Here is a 19294-nt window from a genome sequence, read left to right as displayed (position 1 = left end):
CCTCTCTGAGGCCTCAGGAATGACCAGGGCAGGCAAGGAAGCCAGCGGGGGTCGGCAGCTGAGCTGGCCTGACCTGTCTTCCTGGGCTGCTCCACGGGTGCTGGTGAAGGTTCACAAGGAAACGAGTCCTTTCCAAACGGGCGTTTGCCGGGAATCCAACAAGGGCGGGATTCCAGCCCACCTTCTGTGCTGGAGGCAAGCATGTGGGCCTCCCGCGGCACCTGAGGGTCCCCAGCCCACAAACCCCGGGGGCGCATGGCCTCCCCAAGGCCAGGAGAGCCACGCGGAAGGAACGTGACGAGGGTCTGCCATCAGGGGGCTTCCTGCGGAGGAGTCACAAGCCCACCTTCTCCAGACTCAGGGCTCAATGCCTGCCAGGACTCGGGGAGCAGCAGAGGCCACGGGGGATGGGCTGGGAGGGACGGACCGCATGGGACGAGGGCCGTGTCCCTCGTGACACTTGTCACCCAGATGCTCGGGCACATGCTGGGTGGGGCCTCTACAGGGCGGGCGGTGGCCAGACTAGGGGGTCCTGGGGCCACAGAGGCACGGGAGGCCCGTGTCCAGACCCGGTCTCTGCAGAGGCGCGCCTGCCACGGCCCCTGCGCGTGGGGTATGGCTGGCAGTGCTGGCTTGGGGCCAGGGTCACTCCCAAGCCCCCGGGGGCCCGCAGGGGCCACGCCTGGTCTCCGGAGAATGGACACTGGGGCTGTCACCCACCCTGGGGCTAAGTCAGAGCCGGGGGCCTGAAGGAGCGCCCACCAGACCCAGGGCAGGGCGGGCCCTCCAGGGCCTGAGCTGGTGCCCGGCGCGCACGTGTGCACCCTCGGGCCCACTGGGGTCGTTCACTGTTCTTCAGGAGGCCTCAGCCCACGGAGGGCCACCAGCCAGGTGGTGAGGCGCCCACCTCAGAGAGGGGACGGAGCAGCGGCCGGGCCTTCGGCCTTCTCCACTGCCGTCTGCTCAGACCCATGGCCCAGGATGGGGGTGGGGGAGCCCAGGGGCAGAGGCTGGAAGGCCCGGGGCCTCAGGAGGGGAAGCGAGAGCCCCCTCCTCCTCTGGGCCTCCGGGAGCCATAGGCTCGCCCTCTGCTGGACCAGGAAGGTCTCGGAGGCTTCGGGTCAGAGTCCAACTGCCCAGACTCCCAGGTGAAGCCTTGATCTGAGGACATGCCCAGAGTGCAGCATGGGGTGGGTCCTGAGGCCGGTGGCACCCTCCTCCATCTCCCTGGCATCACAGCTGCCTCAGTGACTCACGTGTCGGGTACAGTGCCGGCAGAGTGTGCAGAGCCAGCCTGCAGCGCTCCAGGCGGCAGTTCTGGCAGGGCCAGGCCACAGGTGCCAAGCGGCCAGGAGGGGACGAGCCCAGGGGTACAGACACTCACAGGAGGCTGAACTGTCACCTCCAACCAAAAACCACCAGGTGCACAGCCGCTGCCGGCCATCCTGATCTGCTGACCCCAGGCCCACACCGCCCGGCCTTCCTGCTGCAACTGACCGCCCAGCCCGGGGCCAGTAGGGGGCCTGGCTCGGTGCAGATGAGGAGCCTGGAGCCGTGGGGCAGGGTCCCTGCGCTGCCCCTCCGCGGACAGCGGCAGACGGGTGGGGAGGTGGAGAGGCAGCCAGAGACGAGGGTCATCAGAAAATAGTTTAATTCTGTACAGTGTCACCAGGCTGATAACAGGGGAGACAGGAGCGCTCACAGACAGACTCTGCAGGTCAGCAGCGCGCGCCGCCCACCTCGTGGACGCGCCACCGGGCAGACCGCAGCGTGACACGCACGGGAGCACGGGCACCACGCTTCCTTTGGGGCCAAGAGAGAAAAGGAGACACCTGGGAGGCTTTGGAATGCTTTCTCTTCTCCTGCCGGGAGCGCCATCGGCTCCGACCCGCTGAGCACACGGGCACGACGCAACGACCGGGTGCAGCCACGGCCACCCACGCCGCCGGAGCCCTGGCCACCCTCAAGGGCCGCTCACGGCACCGGCTCCAGAGCCGGCACGCAGCCGCGCCCGCAGGTCAGAAGAGCGGCCGGGAGCCCTGGCTCTCAAACTCGGCCCAGGCATCGTTGAGCTCCATGAAGATCATCCGGGCATACTGCTCGTAGGGCTGCCCCCGGGCCTGTGGGGTGGATGGCACTGTGAGGGCGGCCTTTCCCCACACCCACCCACCCCAACCTGGCACCCACACCAACCGTATCTGGCGGACCCCCGCGCCCGCGCCCACTTTGTCGGGGTGGACCACACCGACCGTATCCGGCAGCCCCCACACCCGCGCCCACCTTGTCGGGGTGGACCACACCGACCATATCCGGCAGCCCCCACGCCCGCGCCCACCTTGTCGGGGTGGACCACACCGACCGTATCCGGCAGCCCCCACACCCGCGCCCACCTTGTCGGGGTGGACCACACCGACCATATCCGGCAGCCCCCACGCCCGCGCCCACCTTGTCGGGGTGGACCACAAGCACGGCGCGGCGGTAGTGCTTCTTCACTTGCGCGGGCGTCACCAGGTCGGCCATGCCCACCGGCGTCCAGCGGCTCTCGCCGTCCCACAGCGCCGTGTGCAGCGTGGACAGCAGGGCACGGATGTTCCTCTCCTTGCCCTCCGTCCACTCCAGAAGCTGCGGGAGACAAGGTGCCACTGAGGGGCGCCAGGCCCCGGCCCGCACCAGCCCCGCAGCTGGGGCGAGCCCCACGGAGCCGGGCTCTGACCAAGAGACGTGTGGCCCAGTTTCTGCACTGACCCCCCCGGGCACGGCCAACATGTCCCCAGGTCTGGACGAACGGGACGTGGACGAGAATGGCATGCGGAACCAGGGACCCCGTCCTCGGCAGGACGTCCACAGGTGACCTGTGGTCGCAGCCTCCGCCTGTCCCCAGCCTGGAGCCACAGTGCCCGGTGGGAACGAGGCTGGACTCCAGGGGGCCCCTCAGAGGACCCCGCAACCCCATCCCCCACCTGTCCGCCCACGGCCGGGGCATAGCACACAGATGTCCATCACCCTGGGGCCTCTGCGGGTCAGACCCTGACCAGCGTCACACCTGGCTGGTCTCAGAGGAGCGAGAAGCTTAACGAGCACGAAGCCTCTCATCCCAGCCACGTGGAGATGGCTGATTTTTCACCCCAAAGCTTTGAGAAGAGCAGTGAATGCGGACAGAATCCCCCTCCCCTCAGAGTGCCGCACACAGGTCCTCACGTCTGAGCCGGCGGCCAGCTGCCTGCATCCCTCCCCCGGTACCTTCAGCTTCAGCGGATCCGAGTCCCGGGCCTGGTCCTGCCTCCTCATCTCAGCGATGGTCCGCGGCCCCTTCCTGTCGGCCCGCGAGGAGAAGCCCTGGTTGGATAGCAGGTCTTCAAAGTCGTTTTCTGACACCCTTGGCTTTGGACCTGCAGGCGAGCAGAGGGTCAGGGGCGCCCAGGCAGCCCGCCTGCCCCCCAGTGCTGGGCAGGGGCTCAAGGGCCTCTCGGACGGAGGCGCAGAAAGGAGACGGGCAGTGGCCAACGGAGCTGCCTAAGCTGCAGGCTTCAGGGCGGGCGGCGTGGTGGCAGGTGTTGGGACGCCCCGAGGCGAGCGCTGAAGTCAGGTCTCACCCGGCCACCGCTGCCTGGCCAGCGAGGCAGAGAAGGCTCCTGGACAGTGTGGCCTGGCCGCCTGAAGTGCCTGCCAGGGGCAGAAGTCACCCAGACACAGGTCTGGAACCGTGAACTTCTGTCCCAAGGGGCTCCCACCAGTGGAGTCTCTTTAAACGCCCTTCCCGAGGACTGAACTGAGCCGGACAAGACAAGACGTGACTTTGCTGTACCCACTTCACGGGGCCGGAGGGGGATACTCACCGAAGCTGGGGGCGCGGACCCCCCGCTCCTCCCGGCTGCCGATCACACTGAAGCTGGAGGTGTAGTTAGGCCTTGGCGGTACACTGGCTTTGGGGGGCGGCTTGGCCTGGGGGGGCCATGGGGTGCCCTGGGCTGGGGGTCGACTCGTCTGCCAGGAGCTGCTGGCCTTGGGAGGGGGCGCTGCTTTGGGACCAAAGCCCGCAGGAGCAGCTGCGGCAGGCGAGCCTGGGGAGACAGTTTCCGCGGGAGCATCAGCGACGGCCCACACGGACTGCCTGCAGGTGCTCAGCCCTTGCGGACCGTGCCCCAAGTCGGTGGCCGCGACAGGCCGTGTCGAGCTGGCGCCTGGCGGGCTCCCCTCCCCACGCGTTCGCACGCAGGACACAGTCCAGGAAGCTCAAAACCAGTGCCCAGAGCCCTCAGCCCCTGACCGGCACATGTGGGCAGGTCGCGTGTCACGTGTATGATCCTTGGCCACTTCACGTGTGTACAAATTCACGCAAGCAGCAGGGTCAAGACGTCCCTGTTTTCTGACCTGAGACCATCATGTCAAAGACGTTCTAGAAGTGGAATCACAGGACAGGCGGCCTTTACGATGGGTCTTCTCACTCAGGACACGCCCAGCTGCCCCTTGTTGCCGGCAGCCTGGCGGGTGGACGTGCTGTGGAGGACTCTGGCAGGTTCCATCTGAGGCCACTGCCCGTGGCAGCCGTGTGCACCGGGGCCGGACCCCCAGCAGCCCGCACGCGCCTCTAGGGTGAACAGCAGCAGGGGTCGGGTCCATGGGGAGCCACGTCCGCCAGCTCTGCGCCCGGTGCTGCCTCCGGCACAGGGCAGGGCTGCCGTCCTCTTCGATGCTCACTCATCCCCAAGGCGGACGGGTCCGGCTCTGTTTTCACTGTTGCTGCCCCCACGTGAGCAGGAGCCGGCGCGCGAGCGGTTCAGAGCTGTTTTCCCCACTGTAGCTTCCATCCTGCTGACTGCCTTCAGAACAGCGAAATCTTCTGATTAAGTCCAATTTACCCATTTTTCTCTGATGGATCACGGTCTGGGTGACATACCTTTCTGTTCCTCTTCTCAAGGCTTTAGAAATCTACAGCCGCTTCTGAGCAGTGGTCACTTACTTGCTGTTTAAGGTGTGAGGTTCAGGGCGAGGCCGCGTTCCTGGCCCAGCGCCTCTACAAACAGCTTTGCACCGCTGTCTTCCGGCTCCTCCGTCGCCCCGGGACCCGTGTGCCTGCCCTGCCCACACCACGCAGGGCTAATTCCAGTAGCTAGAGTCCGCCAGGGCCCAGTGGGCTGAACGGACCACTTCCCCCAACTCTCCAATAAATTCTACAGTGAGTCCGACTGAATTCCGGTGGGGACTAAGCTGACCCCTTGACCACTGCTGGAGAGCCTTCCCCTCGCTGGTCTCTGGGCGGCGAGCTAGTCTCCGAGGCCTTCCCCGACCTCTTTCCTCATCTGTTTCACAGCTTCACAAGTCCTGTGCCTGCTCGCCAAGAGCCGCGCGTTTCCTTCTTCCTTCTTTTGTGGCGACTGTAGACAGTGCTGCTCTGAACTGGGGGCTCCCTGCGGGCGCTGCCAGCCTGCGGGCGCTGCCAGCCTGCGGGCGCTGCCAGCCAACAGGAGCAGCCCTGGTGTGTCTGTTGCTCCCGCGTCCTGGGACGTGAAGCGCTTTCCCAGGCAGACAGCTGTCTGCCTGGGAAACCCTAACTGTCTGCACACGGCCACACTGCCTGTCCCTTCTGCCCCTCTCCTGCCTTCATGCACTGCCGGGCTCAGCCCCGGAGAGCGTGCGGTCTTCCAAAACCCAGCGTGAGGCAGGCGGCAGGACTCTGAAGACGCGCTGGCTCAAGTCTACAGGCTGCGAGCCGCCGGCCTGTTGGCAGTGCTCCCCACGGTGGGCTGGGCTCCGCAGACGCCTTCTCTGCACCGTGGGTATGATCACAGTTCCCTCCGGAGCCAGTTACGGTGGGCCCTGCTCATGGGTTTGAGGGTGCTGAGCCGGCCGTGCCTTCTGGGACAAGCCCTGCCTGGCCGTGGCGTGCTCTCACATTGGTCTCTGTCTGTGAGCAATGCTGCCCTGGGGCCTCTGGTTTTCTTCTGCACTGTCTCCATCAGGTTTTGGTATCAGAGTGATACCAGCCTCATGAAATCAACTGCAAAATACTCCCTCCTCTTCCTACTTCCTAAAAAGACCGTGCAGAACTGGTATTCTTTAAACACTTGGTAAAATTGTCCAGGGAATCCAGCTGGGCCTAGAGATCTCCTCCATGGGTGGTTTCTAACTGAGCTCACGTTCACCACAGTTACAGACCCTCTCCAACAACCTGCCTCCCCAGCGTGGCCCCTCACAGCAGGCCCAGGTGTGGGGCTGAGGCCGTGAGTCTGTCTTCCTTTGGCGCCTCCAGGCTCTGTGGACAACTCGTGCTAACCTGTCTTTTTAATCCATCTTAGGAGAGATTTGTCAGCTTTACTGATCTTCTCAGAACTGACGTTTTGATCAACCCGTTTTCTCTAGTTTTCTTTTCTTTCTCACTGGTTTGGGCTTCTCACGATTTCCTTCCTCCCATTTTCTCTAGTTTCTTCTCTTTCTCACTGATGTGGGCTTCTCATGATTTCCTTCCTTCTATTTGCTTTGAGCTTACTTTGCTTCACGAGCATCTTTAGCTGAGAACTCACACCACCAGTGAGCCGGCTCCTCTTCTCCAAACTGCACACTCAACGGCACACGTCTCCCTCCCGGCACCGCTTTAGCTGCGCACCTCACGCTTAGCCATGTTGTGTTTTCACTTTCATTCCGTTTGACAGAGTTTTATTTCCCTTAAGACTTGCCACATAAGTGTCATTCAGAATTGTGCCATTCTGTTCTGAAAAGCTCGACTTCTGAGTTACCTCACTACCATCGACCTCCCGTTCGGCTCTGCCGGCCGGGGAGTGACACGCTCCGTGTGGTCTCCGTTCTCCCTTGCTGAGGGTCGCCCATGGCCCAGCGCGTGGCCTTTCCTGCCGGCTGCGTGGGCCCTGCTGCTGGGCAGTGTGCCGCGGCAGCCCGCACCTCGCTGGCCCCTGTCTGCGGCTCCGTCTGTGCTGACACAGGGATGCTGAGGTCTCCAGCTAGAATGTGGGTTTGTTTCTCCATTCGGCTCCATGAGCTTCACGCAGGACTCTGTTTTCTGAGGGGGGTGTGATGGACGTCTGGGGTCACAGTGCCGGGCTGAAGGTGGGGCTCCACCCTGAGAACAGACGCCCCGGATCCTGAGAAGTCCTTTCCACCACAGGCAGCACCCGAAAGGCTCTGGGTGGCCCTGCCTTTCGAGCCCAGACACACCCGCAGTTCCAGGAACACGTTCAGGGAGACAATGAAACCTTGTGAAAGTCCGGAAAGTGTCTGGAGATGTTATTTTCACCTAAAATTCCACATGCCTCCCAACTGCCAAGGGATGAGACACACTCATGGCCTCCAAAGAACCAACGTCCTTAGAGGGCTTCTCAGAAAGGACAGTGACGGTGGTGAATTCTGCACCCCGGCCCCACACCCCAAGGGGGGCAGGCAGGTTCCACCGTCCTGGGCTGAGGCAGCCCCCAGCTGGCCCCACACGCCGTGAGCCGGCAGAGGAGCCAGTCCCTGTGCCTGCGCTGGCAGCTCCTGGCATCGTCTTGGCAACAAGCTCCTGAGAGAAGGCAGAGGGGCACCTGCTGCTGTTGCTGGGCCCTTGAGGGACTGGGTGAGGCCGCACCTCAGGGGGGTGCAGACCCCACAGAGGCCTGGTGCTCCTCACGGCCTTAGGGGGGTGCAGAGGCCCCCCCAGAGAGGCCTGGTGCTCCCCACGTGCCTCAGGGGGGTGCAGACCCCCCAGAGAGGTCTGGTGCTCTCCATGGCTTCAGGGGGGTGCAGACCCCTCAGAGAGGCCTGGTGCTCCCCACGTGCCTCAGGGGGGTGCAGAGCCCCCCCCAGAGAGGCCTGGTGCTCCCCACGTGCCTCAGGGGGGTGCAGAGCCCCCCCCAGAGAGGCCTGGTGCTCCCCACGGCCTCAGGTGGCCATTAGGTTACCTTGGAGGCCGGAACTGAGGTCGCCGAGGTCTGCAAACGGGTCCTGGCTCTGAGACTTGGTCTGGCCGGCCGGAAGGCCAGAAGGGGCTGGCTGGTCTCCAGGAGAGAAGAAGGCGCCTGGAGAAGGGCAGGGGCGTCAGAACCCGCGCACTAGGGTGGCACAGCCTCGGCCAGGCTGCTGTGCTGCAGGCCTCGCTGGGCGCCGTCACCTCGCGTGGGGCCAGGCCCCGCGCGGCGCTCCCACAGCCCGAGCAAATCGTCTGGGCCCGCCCCGCCGGCCCTCAGAGCCCATCCAGAGCGTGAGTGCGCGTTCCCACGCTATCCATAACTCTACAGACTGTCCTGCCCCAACTCCTGGGTCACTGAGGAGTCACTGTGAGGCCATTACAAGTGACGGCAGCTCAGACAGAGCTCTCATCCACTAAAGGGAAAAGGGTGAATCTCTGATGCAGAGAAATAAAGAACGTGGAGCAGTTCTCAAACACAAATAAGCAGACCCATACGAAACAGTAATCAACCTCACTCGTAATGAAAGCAGCAAACTCAAAGAGCTGACAGCCTGTCAGACCGCCAGAGTCCCATCCGAGAAGGGCTTAGTGATTAGGAGTAGTGATTAGGAGCACGCCCGCCAGGGCAGGAGCCCAGAGAGACCCATGTCGGTCCCTGGGCTGGGACGATCCCCTGGAGGGTACGGTAACCACTCCAAGATTCTTGCCTGGTGAACCCCACGGACAGAGGAGCCTTGGAGGCTGCAGTCCATGGGGTTATAGACAGACATGACTGAAGTGACTTAGCGTGCACACACACGTCTGTAAAGTCACGGCCTGCAGATGAACAGAACTGGGAGGGCACACGTCACGAGCCTCACACACGCCGCTGCCTCCAGAGCAGAATTCAGCACGGGTGCCTCCTACAGGACACGCATGACAAGTGGGAGGCCCGCCGCCCTCCCGGCCCCAGGAGGGCAGACCAGGACAGCCCGCAGCCTCCCCGGGGCCCTGCGGGAGGCACTAAGGAACAGATGGGGTGAAAACTTCAGAACCAGCGCAGGTATGGGAAGGAAGGGCTGGGGAGGGCACAGTCTCCCCACTAACCATCTGCAGCAAGCGTGGGGGCCGGCGCCTCGGCCCAGGCATCCCAGGCTCCCAGCAGGTCGGGGTGGCTGGCAGAGGCTGTCATCTTGCTGGGCTCGGCAGGCAGGTCCCCTGGGAAGACAATGACGCTTTCTGAGGATCCCCGGCGGGGTGGACACACAGCCTCACACGGGCTCTCAGGGGACAGGCTGCTGTGAGTCCCGTCTGCGGGGCACCCCCATCCCCTGCTCGGGTGGCCGGGCAGGGGCCCCCCAGGCTCACACCCTCCGGGCCACCCTCTGACTGGTTCCCTCAGGCTGAGGACAGGGCGTGAGGAGTCAGCAAGTGGAGACTCTGAGGGCGGTGCTGAGACCAGCGTCTGGTTCCTCACTTGAGAGGTTCTCCAGGGGTCTCCTCCTGCTGCAGCCAGCCACACACAGACACCCCCAAACCTGCCTCCCGCCCCATGAACCCAGCAGGGTGCACAGTGTGGACACCGGCTGTGCGCCCGTCCCGGGGGAGGGAGGACCTGAGACCGTGCCCGCCCACCCTACACCCAGGAGCAGAGGCTGCCCTCACCAAGACGCAGGAAATCGGTGCTGCAGGCTGGCGGCGGAGCGCTGTGGGTGGAGGGGAAGGGCGCGGGCTGGGCGGCCGGGGCGTCTGAGTTGAGGAATTCCCCGAAGAGGTCCGGCTGCGAGCTGGGGGGGGTGTCCACGTCGGGCGGCAGCAGGAGCGGGCCGAACGGGTCAGCTGCGGCTACACCGAGCGGGCAGGCGTGAGTGCAGGCATGGCAACGCACACTCAGCCCAGGCAGGCGTGAGTGCGGGCACCGCCATGCACACTCAGATCAGGTGCCCACCCTGGGACAACCCTCCCCAGGCACCTGGGCCCCAAGTGTGGGGGTTAGTGCTGACCAGCACCCGCCTCACGATGGCTCGAGGTGCCTGAGTAACAGAGAACTCCCAGCAGCAGCACCTACCGGCCGGGGCGGTGGTCTGGGTGCGAGGCGCAGGGGCTGGGCTGCTGAAGAGCAGGGCCGCATCCCCGTCGAGCAGGCCCCCCACAGCACCCTCCGGAGCAGGGCCCGGGGCCCCGAGCAGGCAGCCGAGCAGGTCTGCGTTGCTGGGGGGGCCGCCGGGGGCCTGGGGGGCGGGCACAGGCCCCGTCTCCGCGTGCAGCCCCAGGAGGTCCACGCTGTCCTCCTGCGGCGCGGCGGGGGCGGGCACGTCCTCATCGCCTGTGTCCCCGCTCTCTGCAGAGGGCGTCGGGGCTTCCTCATCCGATGGCTCACTCACACAGCCGTCCTCGGCCACAGCAGAGGGACCCTCCTCGGCCAGGTGACCCTCCGGGCCCGCGGTGGAGTCCCGGTCCTCTGCAAAGAAGACAGCAGGATGGCTGTGGCTCAGCAAGAGGGGGCGCCGAGGGGAGCCCCAAGGGGCAGCCAGGCCCACCGACCCACCCCGCCAGTCCAGTGTGTGCAGGAAGTGGTCGGCATCCACGCTGCTGTGCGGCGAGTCCGACGTGGGGGGCTCGGCGTCCGCGGGCCCGGCCTCGGCGTCGTACTGTGCGGTGGACCCAGGCTGCCTGGGGAGCTCCGGCTTCCCTGCAGGAAGAGGGGGTGTCAGGCCCCCCACTCAGGGCTCCAGGACCAGGCCCAGGGCTGGGACAAGCTTCCACGTCCAGAACCCACAGGACAACCGATGCGGGCCCATCTGTGAATGGATACCACTGCTGCCCGAGGCTGCTCTGGGTCACATGTGTGCACACGTGTATACCCATGCACACAGATGTGCTCACAGAGGTACACATGCTTTTTAGGAATACTTAGCTATACCTCACGTAATAAAATGGAAAAAAAGCCCGCCAAGAACACAGGCAACCTGTGCTGTGGCCGAGAGAGCCCCAGGGTCACCACCAGCACGCTTCCGGCGCTCACTCAGAAGCGCTCTGGAAAGAGGCCTTGACCCCGCGGACGGGGGTCACCAGGATGACCTCTGCAGGGGCCCCGCAGGTGTGCCCCCAACGCTGGATCTCACCAAACTTGGACAGGACATCTTGCTGCTCCTCCCGGCTGGAGAAGAGGATCTTGGGGTTCAGCCCTCGCATGCCGGCACCCTCCCAGGGTGGGGCCTCGCGGCCAGGCCTGTCTCTGGGCTCTACCTCCACCTCCAGGCTCACTTGGAACAAGTCAGGGTACTTCTCCTGGATGTCGCAAGCATCCAGGTCATACCTGCAGTTGGAGGCCAGGCGCAGGTTAGGAAGGACCACGGACACTTTGGGGGTCACCCCAACGTCCACCAGGATGCAAGCGCAGGGCAGGGCCGTGTTCTCGGCGGGCACCACGCCCGCACCTCATGCTCTGGACATGCAAGCCACCACTGAGCAAAGGATCAGAGGGGCCTGCGGGGTCTGTGTGCAGCAAGACCCGACCACACCCTCAGAGCAGGAGCCCAACTCCCGTCACCCCTCAGGTCCTGGGCTTCAAATCGGATCAGGCTCTCAGATCGTAAAATGCAGGTTCAAATAAAAACAATGCCATCCATCCTGGCAAAACCCCTGTGAACAGACGTCCACAAACCAAGACCTCTGGGAGCTGCTGGAGAGGCAATGGCCTACCCCCGCGGGGTGGGAGCAGCCTGGCCGCGGCAGCCAGCTCACCAGGCAGCCTGAGGCCTGCGGCCCTCCACCTGCAGAGAATTCCAGCCTGCTCCTTCCTGCCGAGGGCCCCTGAGGACGGCACTGACGCACCCCGGTTCCTCAGCCGGCGGCAGGGGCCCACGGCGGGTTCTTCGCTGACTTCTGTTCATGTTACTTACTGGTCATGCGTGTAAAAACAGGAAGACGACGAGAGGAGGAGCTAAAAAGGAGTGGCAGGTCCCCGAGGGCCAGAGGTGTCGCGACCCAACAACACGGGGTGAGCAAGCATGCGTGACCCCAGAGTGACGTCCCCCGGTCAGTCCTTCCCATTCCTCATGGCCCTGGCCCCCTCTGCACGATGAGGGCACCAGGGGCCTCTGTGGGGGGAGGCCAGGCCCACGTGGGTGCAGGCAGAGCGGCTGCCGGGCCGCAGGGCTCTCCTTCGGGTCCCGGTGGGGCGCCCCCAGAACACGACACAGGGCCAGCCAGCGTCGGGAGGAGAAGGTGCAGGGGCCACAGCAGGAAAGCCCGACGGCGACGGCGGGGACGGGCCTGCGGACGGGCCCGTCCACGAGGTGGGGACCAGCCCACAGAGGGCGCGAGGCCGCTAAAGCTCAGCTCCAGGGCGGAAGGGCCCTGGGGCCCACTCCCAGCAGCATGCTGGCGGCCACCCACCCCGCTTCCCCGCCCGGTCCAGCCAAGAGGCGGCCCCCAGGCCAGGGTCTTCACAGCCAGTGAGGACACAATGAGGTCTATGACACGAGGTGCAGCCCCCAGCGCCCCTCAAGGGCCGGGGTCTCAGAGGGCCCAGCCCCACCCACTGGGCAGGGAACAAACGCACTGGCTTTCGCCCCAGACTGCCCCCTCCTCGCTCACACCTGCTCCCCACCCCCGTCACAGGAGGGCCCCCGAAGAATCTGAGTCCTTCTGAGAAGTGTCCTCTTTCAACAGCCCGCCAGGCACCACTTTCTCCTCTTTAACCAATGAGTCCACTTCCAGAGGCCTGACCTGAGGTGAAGCACAGCTCCCCTGTCCATACAGAGTAAAACCAGTCTCTCTCCAGACACAAGCAGGACCACACCCCCAGGGGTGGCCGCTTCTCAGGCCGTGGGGACCCCAAGGAGGCCCGAGCAGACACCAGGGGTCACAGACGTGACACCGTGTCTCACTCACCATCCGACCACCAACAGCCCTGGGCCTCTTCCTAATCTGGAGCCACTGAGCCTAAGGCTCTGGGGGCAGGGCTAATGGTGCCACGCTGTCGCATCAAAGTCGCTGAGACGGAGATCTCAGCGGTTCTCATCTCGAGGAGTTCTCACCACGAGAAGACTCTAACTCTGCGTCCATCTCAGCAGTTCTCATCTCGAGAAGTTCTCACCACGAGAAGACTCTAACTCTACGGCCATCTCAGTGGTTCTCAGCACGAGGAGTTCTCACCACGAGAAGACTAACTCTGCGTGGCTCCTGGCGCATTACTTGTCTTCACAGCTCTAAACTGCTTCCCAGGCAACGAGGGACGCGGCAGCCTGCCCAGGAGCTCACAGGCCATGTGGATGCCATCCCTCTGAAGCGCCAGGAGCCTCCTGCCCACCTTTAATGGGGGCTTTCTCTTTCCAACCCCCATTTCCTTACGTGTCCTGCACACGGCCTAACAGGTCCATGCATGACACACGTGCTGCAAACATTTCGTTGCCTGAAAACATCTCTGACTGGCTGTGATTTTGAAGGATGATTCCCCCAGACACGGACTTCGCAGTTGGTGATGCTCTTCTCCCGTAAGTGCCCCAACTCGGCTCCACTGCGCGGGTGCACAGCAGCTGCTGGTCTCCTTATTGTGAAGGCCACCCCGGGGGCACTGGAAAGGTCATCTTTGGTTTTCAGCAGTTTGACATCCCTTCCTTCTAAGAGCTGCTTGCTGTTTCCGGTTTGTTTTTTATTTGACTGTACTGGACGTTCAGTTGCAGCACATGGGCTTTAGTTCTCTAACCAGGGATCGGACACAGGCTCCCTGCACTAGGAGCTTTGAGTCTTAACCACTGGACCACCAGAGAAGTCCCGGTTTCCAGTTTTGATTCTATGGTCTGATGTCTCTCAGATCCCTTTCAGGAAATTTCCGGCCAGGGGTCTTCCCAGCACGATCTCCACTGTATCCTTTTTTCCTCAGGCTCCAAACAGGGCTGCCTGGCCTCTCCCCGGTACTCGACATCCCTACGTCCACCACGTTCCCACGTCTACTCTGCTACCACACGTGCGGCGGAACCCTCAGTTCCGGCTGTGGCAGCCCCCGAGTCACACCTCCTCCTGTCTACCTACAGGTCTGCAGTGGAACCCCTGTATTTCCCAGCACACATGACCCAGGCAGTAAATGCCGCTCCCCAGCTTAGATGTGCGCACATCTTCTGCTTACTCGTCTTCATCATCTGGCTTCTAAGGAGACACATCTCAGGAAGCTAGGCCTATGGAAGCCCTGAGGCACCCTCCCTGAAGGAGAAAAAACCTGAGGCCTAAAGATGTGACACTCCTCATCTCTGTCTTATTGTCACATAAAACAGAACGCAGGGAGCCAACGTGAAAACACACTAACAGACGGGAACGTGCCTGGAGGCTCTTAAAGGGCAACAACACGCGGAAACACGAGCCTCGAGGCTCTTAAAGAAGCAGCAACACGCAGAAACACGAGAGGCACCTCTGGCCCACACTACTGATGCTGGGGGCCCCCCGAGCCATCACCACGAGCAGCCCCCGCGTGGCACCTCCTGCAGGAGCCCTCCTGGGCCCCTGCCAGCTTCCACCGTGCGGCATTCATCTGTACCCCACCCTCGGTGGGGGGCCTGTGTGCCCCAACCCCTCCCATCCCCCTGCGGGGCGCCCCAACATACTTGGCAAACTTCACAGTGGCTGCATTCCGAGGCACAAACCCTGTGTGAAACTGGATCTGAAACATCTTCATGGACGCCATCTGCGGGCGGGAGCACAGGAGCAGCCGTCCTCAGGCTGGGTGGGGGCCCCGCCAGGCTTCTCATGGGTCCCAGGGTCTCAGAGCCCCAGGCAGGGCTCCAGGTGGCGGGGACACAGAGACATCACGGTGGCGCCTCTGCTGACAAGCAGCTCCTTGGGCCCACAGGGGAGCCCCAGGCCATAGCCCAGCAGGCCCTCGGGCCCGTGCAGAGGGCAGGTGCAGGCTGCCGACCAGCTCTGCCACACAGGCGAGACTGGGGCCCTCACTGCACACGAAGGGCCAAGCTCACCTGTGAGCCCAGGGCCGCTGGCACCCCCCTTACCTTGGCCTGCAGCCTTCCTCCCAGGGTGGACCTCGCATGATAGATGATGATGAGCACGTCCCCCTGGACTGTTATGCCCAGGGGAATGACCGCTTTGCCATCCTCAATTTTAAAGTCTCTGGAGAACAGAACCAAAACAAGCAGTTCCCTTACGTAAGCGAGAGGCGCACATGCTGACGAAGACCGAAGCGTGTTTCCTCCTGCCTCGTGATTTTTCTACCAAATTATGTCAGGGTTTGGGCAGGAGGATGCTCCAGGAAATGACGTCCAAGGAACCACTCAGCACAAAGACCTGGAGGAACCCCAAGGGCTCTGCCAGCCCTGCCTCCAGCCCACCCCACCCAGGCTCACCTCTCCCAGCCCCACCACACCGAGGCCCACCATCCGGCTGCAAGCCCAGAGAACAGGCGCCTCCCACAGCTGCAGGAGCACGAGGCTGCGCAGACAGAAGGGCCTGCGCCCGAGCCCACCTCATCTTGTCGTATTCCTGGGACGTGGTGGTCACACGCTCATCCCCCACGTAGACCTCACAGAAGGGCCTGCAGCCGCTCCTCTGCTTGCTGAAGAGCGGCACAGGGGTCATGACCACAGCCTTCACCAGGATGGGCTTGCTGTGGGGCGTGACGGGCTCCTCGGCCACCATGTCACACATGTACTCGATGTACCTGGAAGGCAGGAGGCAAGCCGGGTCACGTGTGCTCTGTACTCAGCCCACGGGGATCATCTACGTGCTCCACGTGCAGCCCACACGCTACGTCACATTCGTCACATGCATGTTCCCTGTCTCTGGATCCTGTCAGGACATCCTTTTTTCAATCACATGTAAGCATTTCACATGAAATTCCCCTCAAAGCAACGTTCTAGTGTCATTTCATGAATCTGATGTAATTTTCACTCAGTTCAAAATGCCTTTACATTTCCCTTGAGACTTCCTCTCTGATTCACGGGTACTCAGAAGTAGGTTTTTTCCCTTGGAAACATCTAGGGTTTCCAAAGCAGTCTTGCTGTCCTGATTTCCGGATTAACTCCTCAATGGCCTGGGAACACGTCTCACATGATTTCTATTGTTCTCAACCTGCTGCAGTTTAAGGGCCCAGACTGGGCCTTTTCGAGGGCTCCGAGTGCACATTTCTATCGTGGGACATGCTGTGGCTCTGATCTGACCCACCAACTTGCCTGACTGGCCACGGAGACTGTCCGCGTCCTGCTCTGTGGATCTGCAACCTGCTCCTGACTCCTTTCGGGTTTCAATGGCTCCATGGCTCCACCCCCTCTGAGGCACTGCCCTCTCTGTGGCCTGGCCCCCGTGTGGCACCACCCCTCCCTGAGGCCCCGCCCCCTCTGCGTGGCCCCGCCCCTCTGCGAGGCTCCACCCCCTCTGCATGGCCTCGCCCCTCTGCGAGGCACCACCCCTCCCTGAGGCCCCGCCCCCTCTGCGTGGCCCCGCCCCTCTGCAAGGCACCACCCCCTCAGTGTGGGGCCACCCCCTGCGTGGCCCCGCCCCCTCTCTGTGGCGCCGCCATTTCTGGCCCTGGTCTAACCTGTCTCCTGGGAACAAGCAGGGGCCACGACTGAATTTGAACCCACAACTGTCACACTTCATGTTACCAGAGCACTGTCGCCACTCGTGAGAGCTGTGGTAGGACCGCCCACCATGCGCCAGGAGATCTGGGCACTTTTCACCAACAGCAAGAAGCCAAGACCCATGACCCACGTCCACAGCCTGAGTGAGCCTGGAAGCAGACTCAAGACCCAAGGCTGAGAGGAGCAGGCAACCTGGGCAGTGAGAGCGGGCGGGCGACACGACTGGGGTTCCAGCCTCTGGGCAGGGCCCGCACACGCCCCTGCCCACCTCTATGAGGGTGCAGGCCCACAGGGCCACGAAGCAGCTTCCCAACAACCGGCCCATGCTTCCCGTCACGAGCTCCTGGGTCACCCGAGCACGCCCCAGGCCTCCCTTGTGGCCTCAGCGTCTCTTTCGGCACCCACACTGGCCATGAGGGCGCAGGCCCACAGGGCCACGAAGCAGCTTCCCAATAACCGGCCCATGCTTCCCGTCACGAGCTCCTGGGTCACCCGAGCACGCCCCAGGCCTCCCTTGTGGCCTCAGCGTCTCTTTCGGCACCCACACTGGCCATGAGGGCGCAGGCCCACAGGGCCACGAAGCAGCTTCCCAACAACCGGCCCATGCTTCCCGTCACGAGCTCCTGGGTCACCCGAGCACGCCCTGGGGCTCCCCTTGTGGCCTCAGTGTCTCTCTCGGCACCCACACTGGCCGTGCGGAGAGAGCCCGGGGTGGGTTCCAGCGGCCCAGGTGCGCCTTCTGGTTTGGCCTGAACCCTGCTGTGTCCTCTGGGTGTCTGAGGCTCGAGCTCTTCCGTTAAGTTGGGGGAATCATCAGGACCTCCTCTGGACTCCGTCTCCCACAGGGCCCCGGGGGTGCATCTGTTGGATCGTCTGACACGCCCAATGGCATTTACGCCCCTCCAGGGCACAGAACTTCTGACAAGCTCCCTCCCTGCTCAAGCATGGCCTCCAGCCCCCACTTCGTCAGAGTCTCGAACACATGGACCAGTGACCCCACACTTCCGGCACGCTTCCAAGTCTCGTGTGAAGGCTGCCTCATCTGAATGTCCCCTGGGTGACCTCATGCCCCTTGAGCGGCAGCCTCCCTCGCCAACCTGTCCTTGGGGCGCCTGCGTCTCCTGTGGGCCCCGTCCCTCCTGGGGCTGGCGGCCAGCCGAAGGCTCCAAGGCAGCTTCTCCGACAGGCATGGGGAAGCCGTGCACTCAGAGCTGGTGCTGCTCTTGAGCTGTTGGGGGCGGGAGGGGGTGGACCCTCTCCACACTTGCGCGCCTCCAGGGCAGCAGCCTGGGGTCTACTAGGGGGCCCAGGGCCAGGCACACACACACCAGCAGCAACACTGCTGCCTCTGACCACAACCCTGAGCAGGGCCCTCCCTGCAGGCACAGCTTGGGAGCCCTGGGTGTGCCCACACGGGAGGCTGATGGGCTGAAAGGGTCAGAAGCCTGCCTGGCAGCCCAGCCCTGGCTCTCCTGCCCCTTCTGCACAGTGGATGGGCCCCCACCCCCCACCCTCTGGAGCCACACAGAAGACATCAGAGTGTGGCCAGCCCTCTCAGGGGGGTGAGGGACAAGGTGCTGCCCCGGGCAGTGAGCCAACAGGCTGGGCCGACAACCAGGAGAGGGGCAAGCTCCTCACCCCACCGTCCAGGCCACACAGCCACCCCGAGTGAGGGCGATACCCACAGTGGTGCCTCACCAGCCTGGACGCTCCCCAGTTTCCCCCATGGTCAGGGCCCTGGCTCTCCCTGCTCCAAGGCCCTCCCCACAGAGGAGGGACTCCAGGGACTCCAGGGACTCCAGGGGCCTAATGACTCCTCAGACAGAGCACCAGGCTCCCTCTTGCTGCGAGGTGGATGGAAGCGAGGCCAGCTGGCCTGGGTGCAGACAGTGGCCCCAGAAAGGCGGTGGGTGGGCAGGAGCCAGATGCAGACCCAGGAAACCATCTCGTGTAAGTGGTCAGCAAAGACAGCCTGGAAACCCACGTGTCTCACAGACCCTGATGTGGTGGACACAGCACAGAGAGGGTGCTGCCCTCATGTGCGGCCAGAGAGCCCCCAAACGCCACTCCACCTGCAAAATGGAGCCAGCAGGCCACATGCCCCTGCCCACCGAGCAAGAGGCCACGACACTGGGAAAGCAGGTACCAGGAACAGACAGAGGTACTGCTCAAGGGCCCTGGTGGGCAGGAAGTGAAGCCACCCGACTGCACCCACAGGCCTGTGTGCCCCCGATGCCACACCCACACCCCACGGCAGACACCATACCTCTTGTGGGATGGCCAGATGCCCGGTGGGCACCGCTTCATGCTGAACATGTACACAGCGGCCTCCGCGGTGCTGAAGAGCCGGCAGAAGCACAGGAAGGAGCACACAGCCACGGCCGCCGCCGCCCTCCCGTCCTAGGACAGAGCGCGGGGCGTGTACGGGCGGTGCTCACTCCCCCGGGACGGTCATGGCCTCTGCCTAAGGCCAAGGCTCCTCGAGGGGCTAAGGAAACCCCACCTGAGGCAGGGATGCAGGGCTCCACAGAAGGCCTGAGGTGGCAGACCACACACAGCACATGCTCACAGTCCCCACCCGACCCCTGTGCCCAGCCACCCACGGGCACCCTCATGCCTCCCCATCGTCTTTCCTGCCTGACGTCACCAACAGCAGAACGGCAGTGCTGGCCTCCGAGGGCAGGTTCCAGCAGGCGCCCCACTGGACAAGATGTCCACAGATCCTCAGCCCCAGAAGGGGGTCAGACACGGGGTCCCAGGAGGCAGACCAGCCTCCGCACACGGGTGCTGCCTGAGGGGACCCCCTGTCTTCCACCAAAGAGGC

At 63.6% G+C, this 19294-nt stretch overlaps 1 protein-coding gene across 7 annotated transcripts in view; it reads right to left on the bottom strand.

Moving 5' to 3' along the window:
- Positions 1–1634: 1634 nt before the first annotated feature.
- The window catches only part of GAK (cyclin G associated kinase), a 52350-nt gene continuing 34690 nt past the window's right edge, over positions 1635–19294 (bottom strand). For all 7 annotated transcript variants that reach the window (XM_055589319.1, XM_055589320.1, XM_055589322.1 and 4 more), the window contains 14 exons: positions 18737–18870; positions 15357–15551; positions 14887–15004; positions 14485–14564; positions 11005–11198; positions 10428–10571; positions 9948–10340; positions 9545–9724; positions 8987–9097; positions 7893–8009; positions 3837–4061; positions 3241–3389; positions 2446–2622; positions 1635–2120 (listed from right to left, as the gene is read on the bottom strand). In XM_055589319.1, coding sequence (XP_055445294.1) covers positions 2019–2120; positions 2446–2622; positions 3241–3389; positions 3837–4061; positions 7893–8009; positions 8987–9097; positions 9545–9724; positions 9948–10340; positions 10428–10571; positions 11005–11198; positions 14485–14564; positions 14887–15004; positions 15357–15551; positions 18737–18870 — 2319 coding nt within the window. In that variant the 3' untranslated portion in view covers positions 1635–2018. The remainder of the gene's footprint in view (positions 2121–2445; positions 2623–3240; positions 3390–3836; positions 4062–7892; positions 8010–8986; positions 9098–9544; positions 9725–9947; positions 10341–10427; positions 10572–11004; positions 11199–14484; positions 14565–14886; positions 15005–15356; positions 15552–18736; positions 18871–19294) is intronic.

This window comes from Bubalus kerabau, chromosome 7 (assembly GCF_029407905.1).
Source record: "Bubalus kerabau isolate K-KA32 ecotype Philippines breed swamp buffalo chromosome 7, PCC_UOA_SB_1v2, whole genome shotgun sequence".
Lineage (NCBI taxonomy): Eukaryota > Metazoa > Chordata > Mammalia > Artiodactyla > Bovidae > Bubalus > Bubalus kerabau.
The sequence above is the reverse complement of the archived record's forward strand: the minus strand, read 5'-3'. Positions and strand labels throughout refer to the sequence as shown.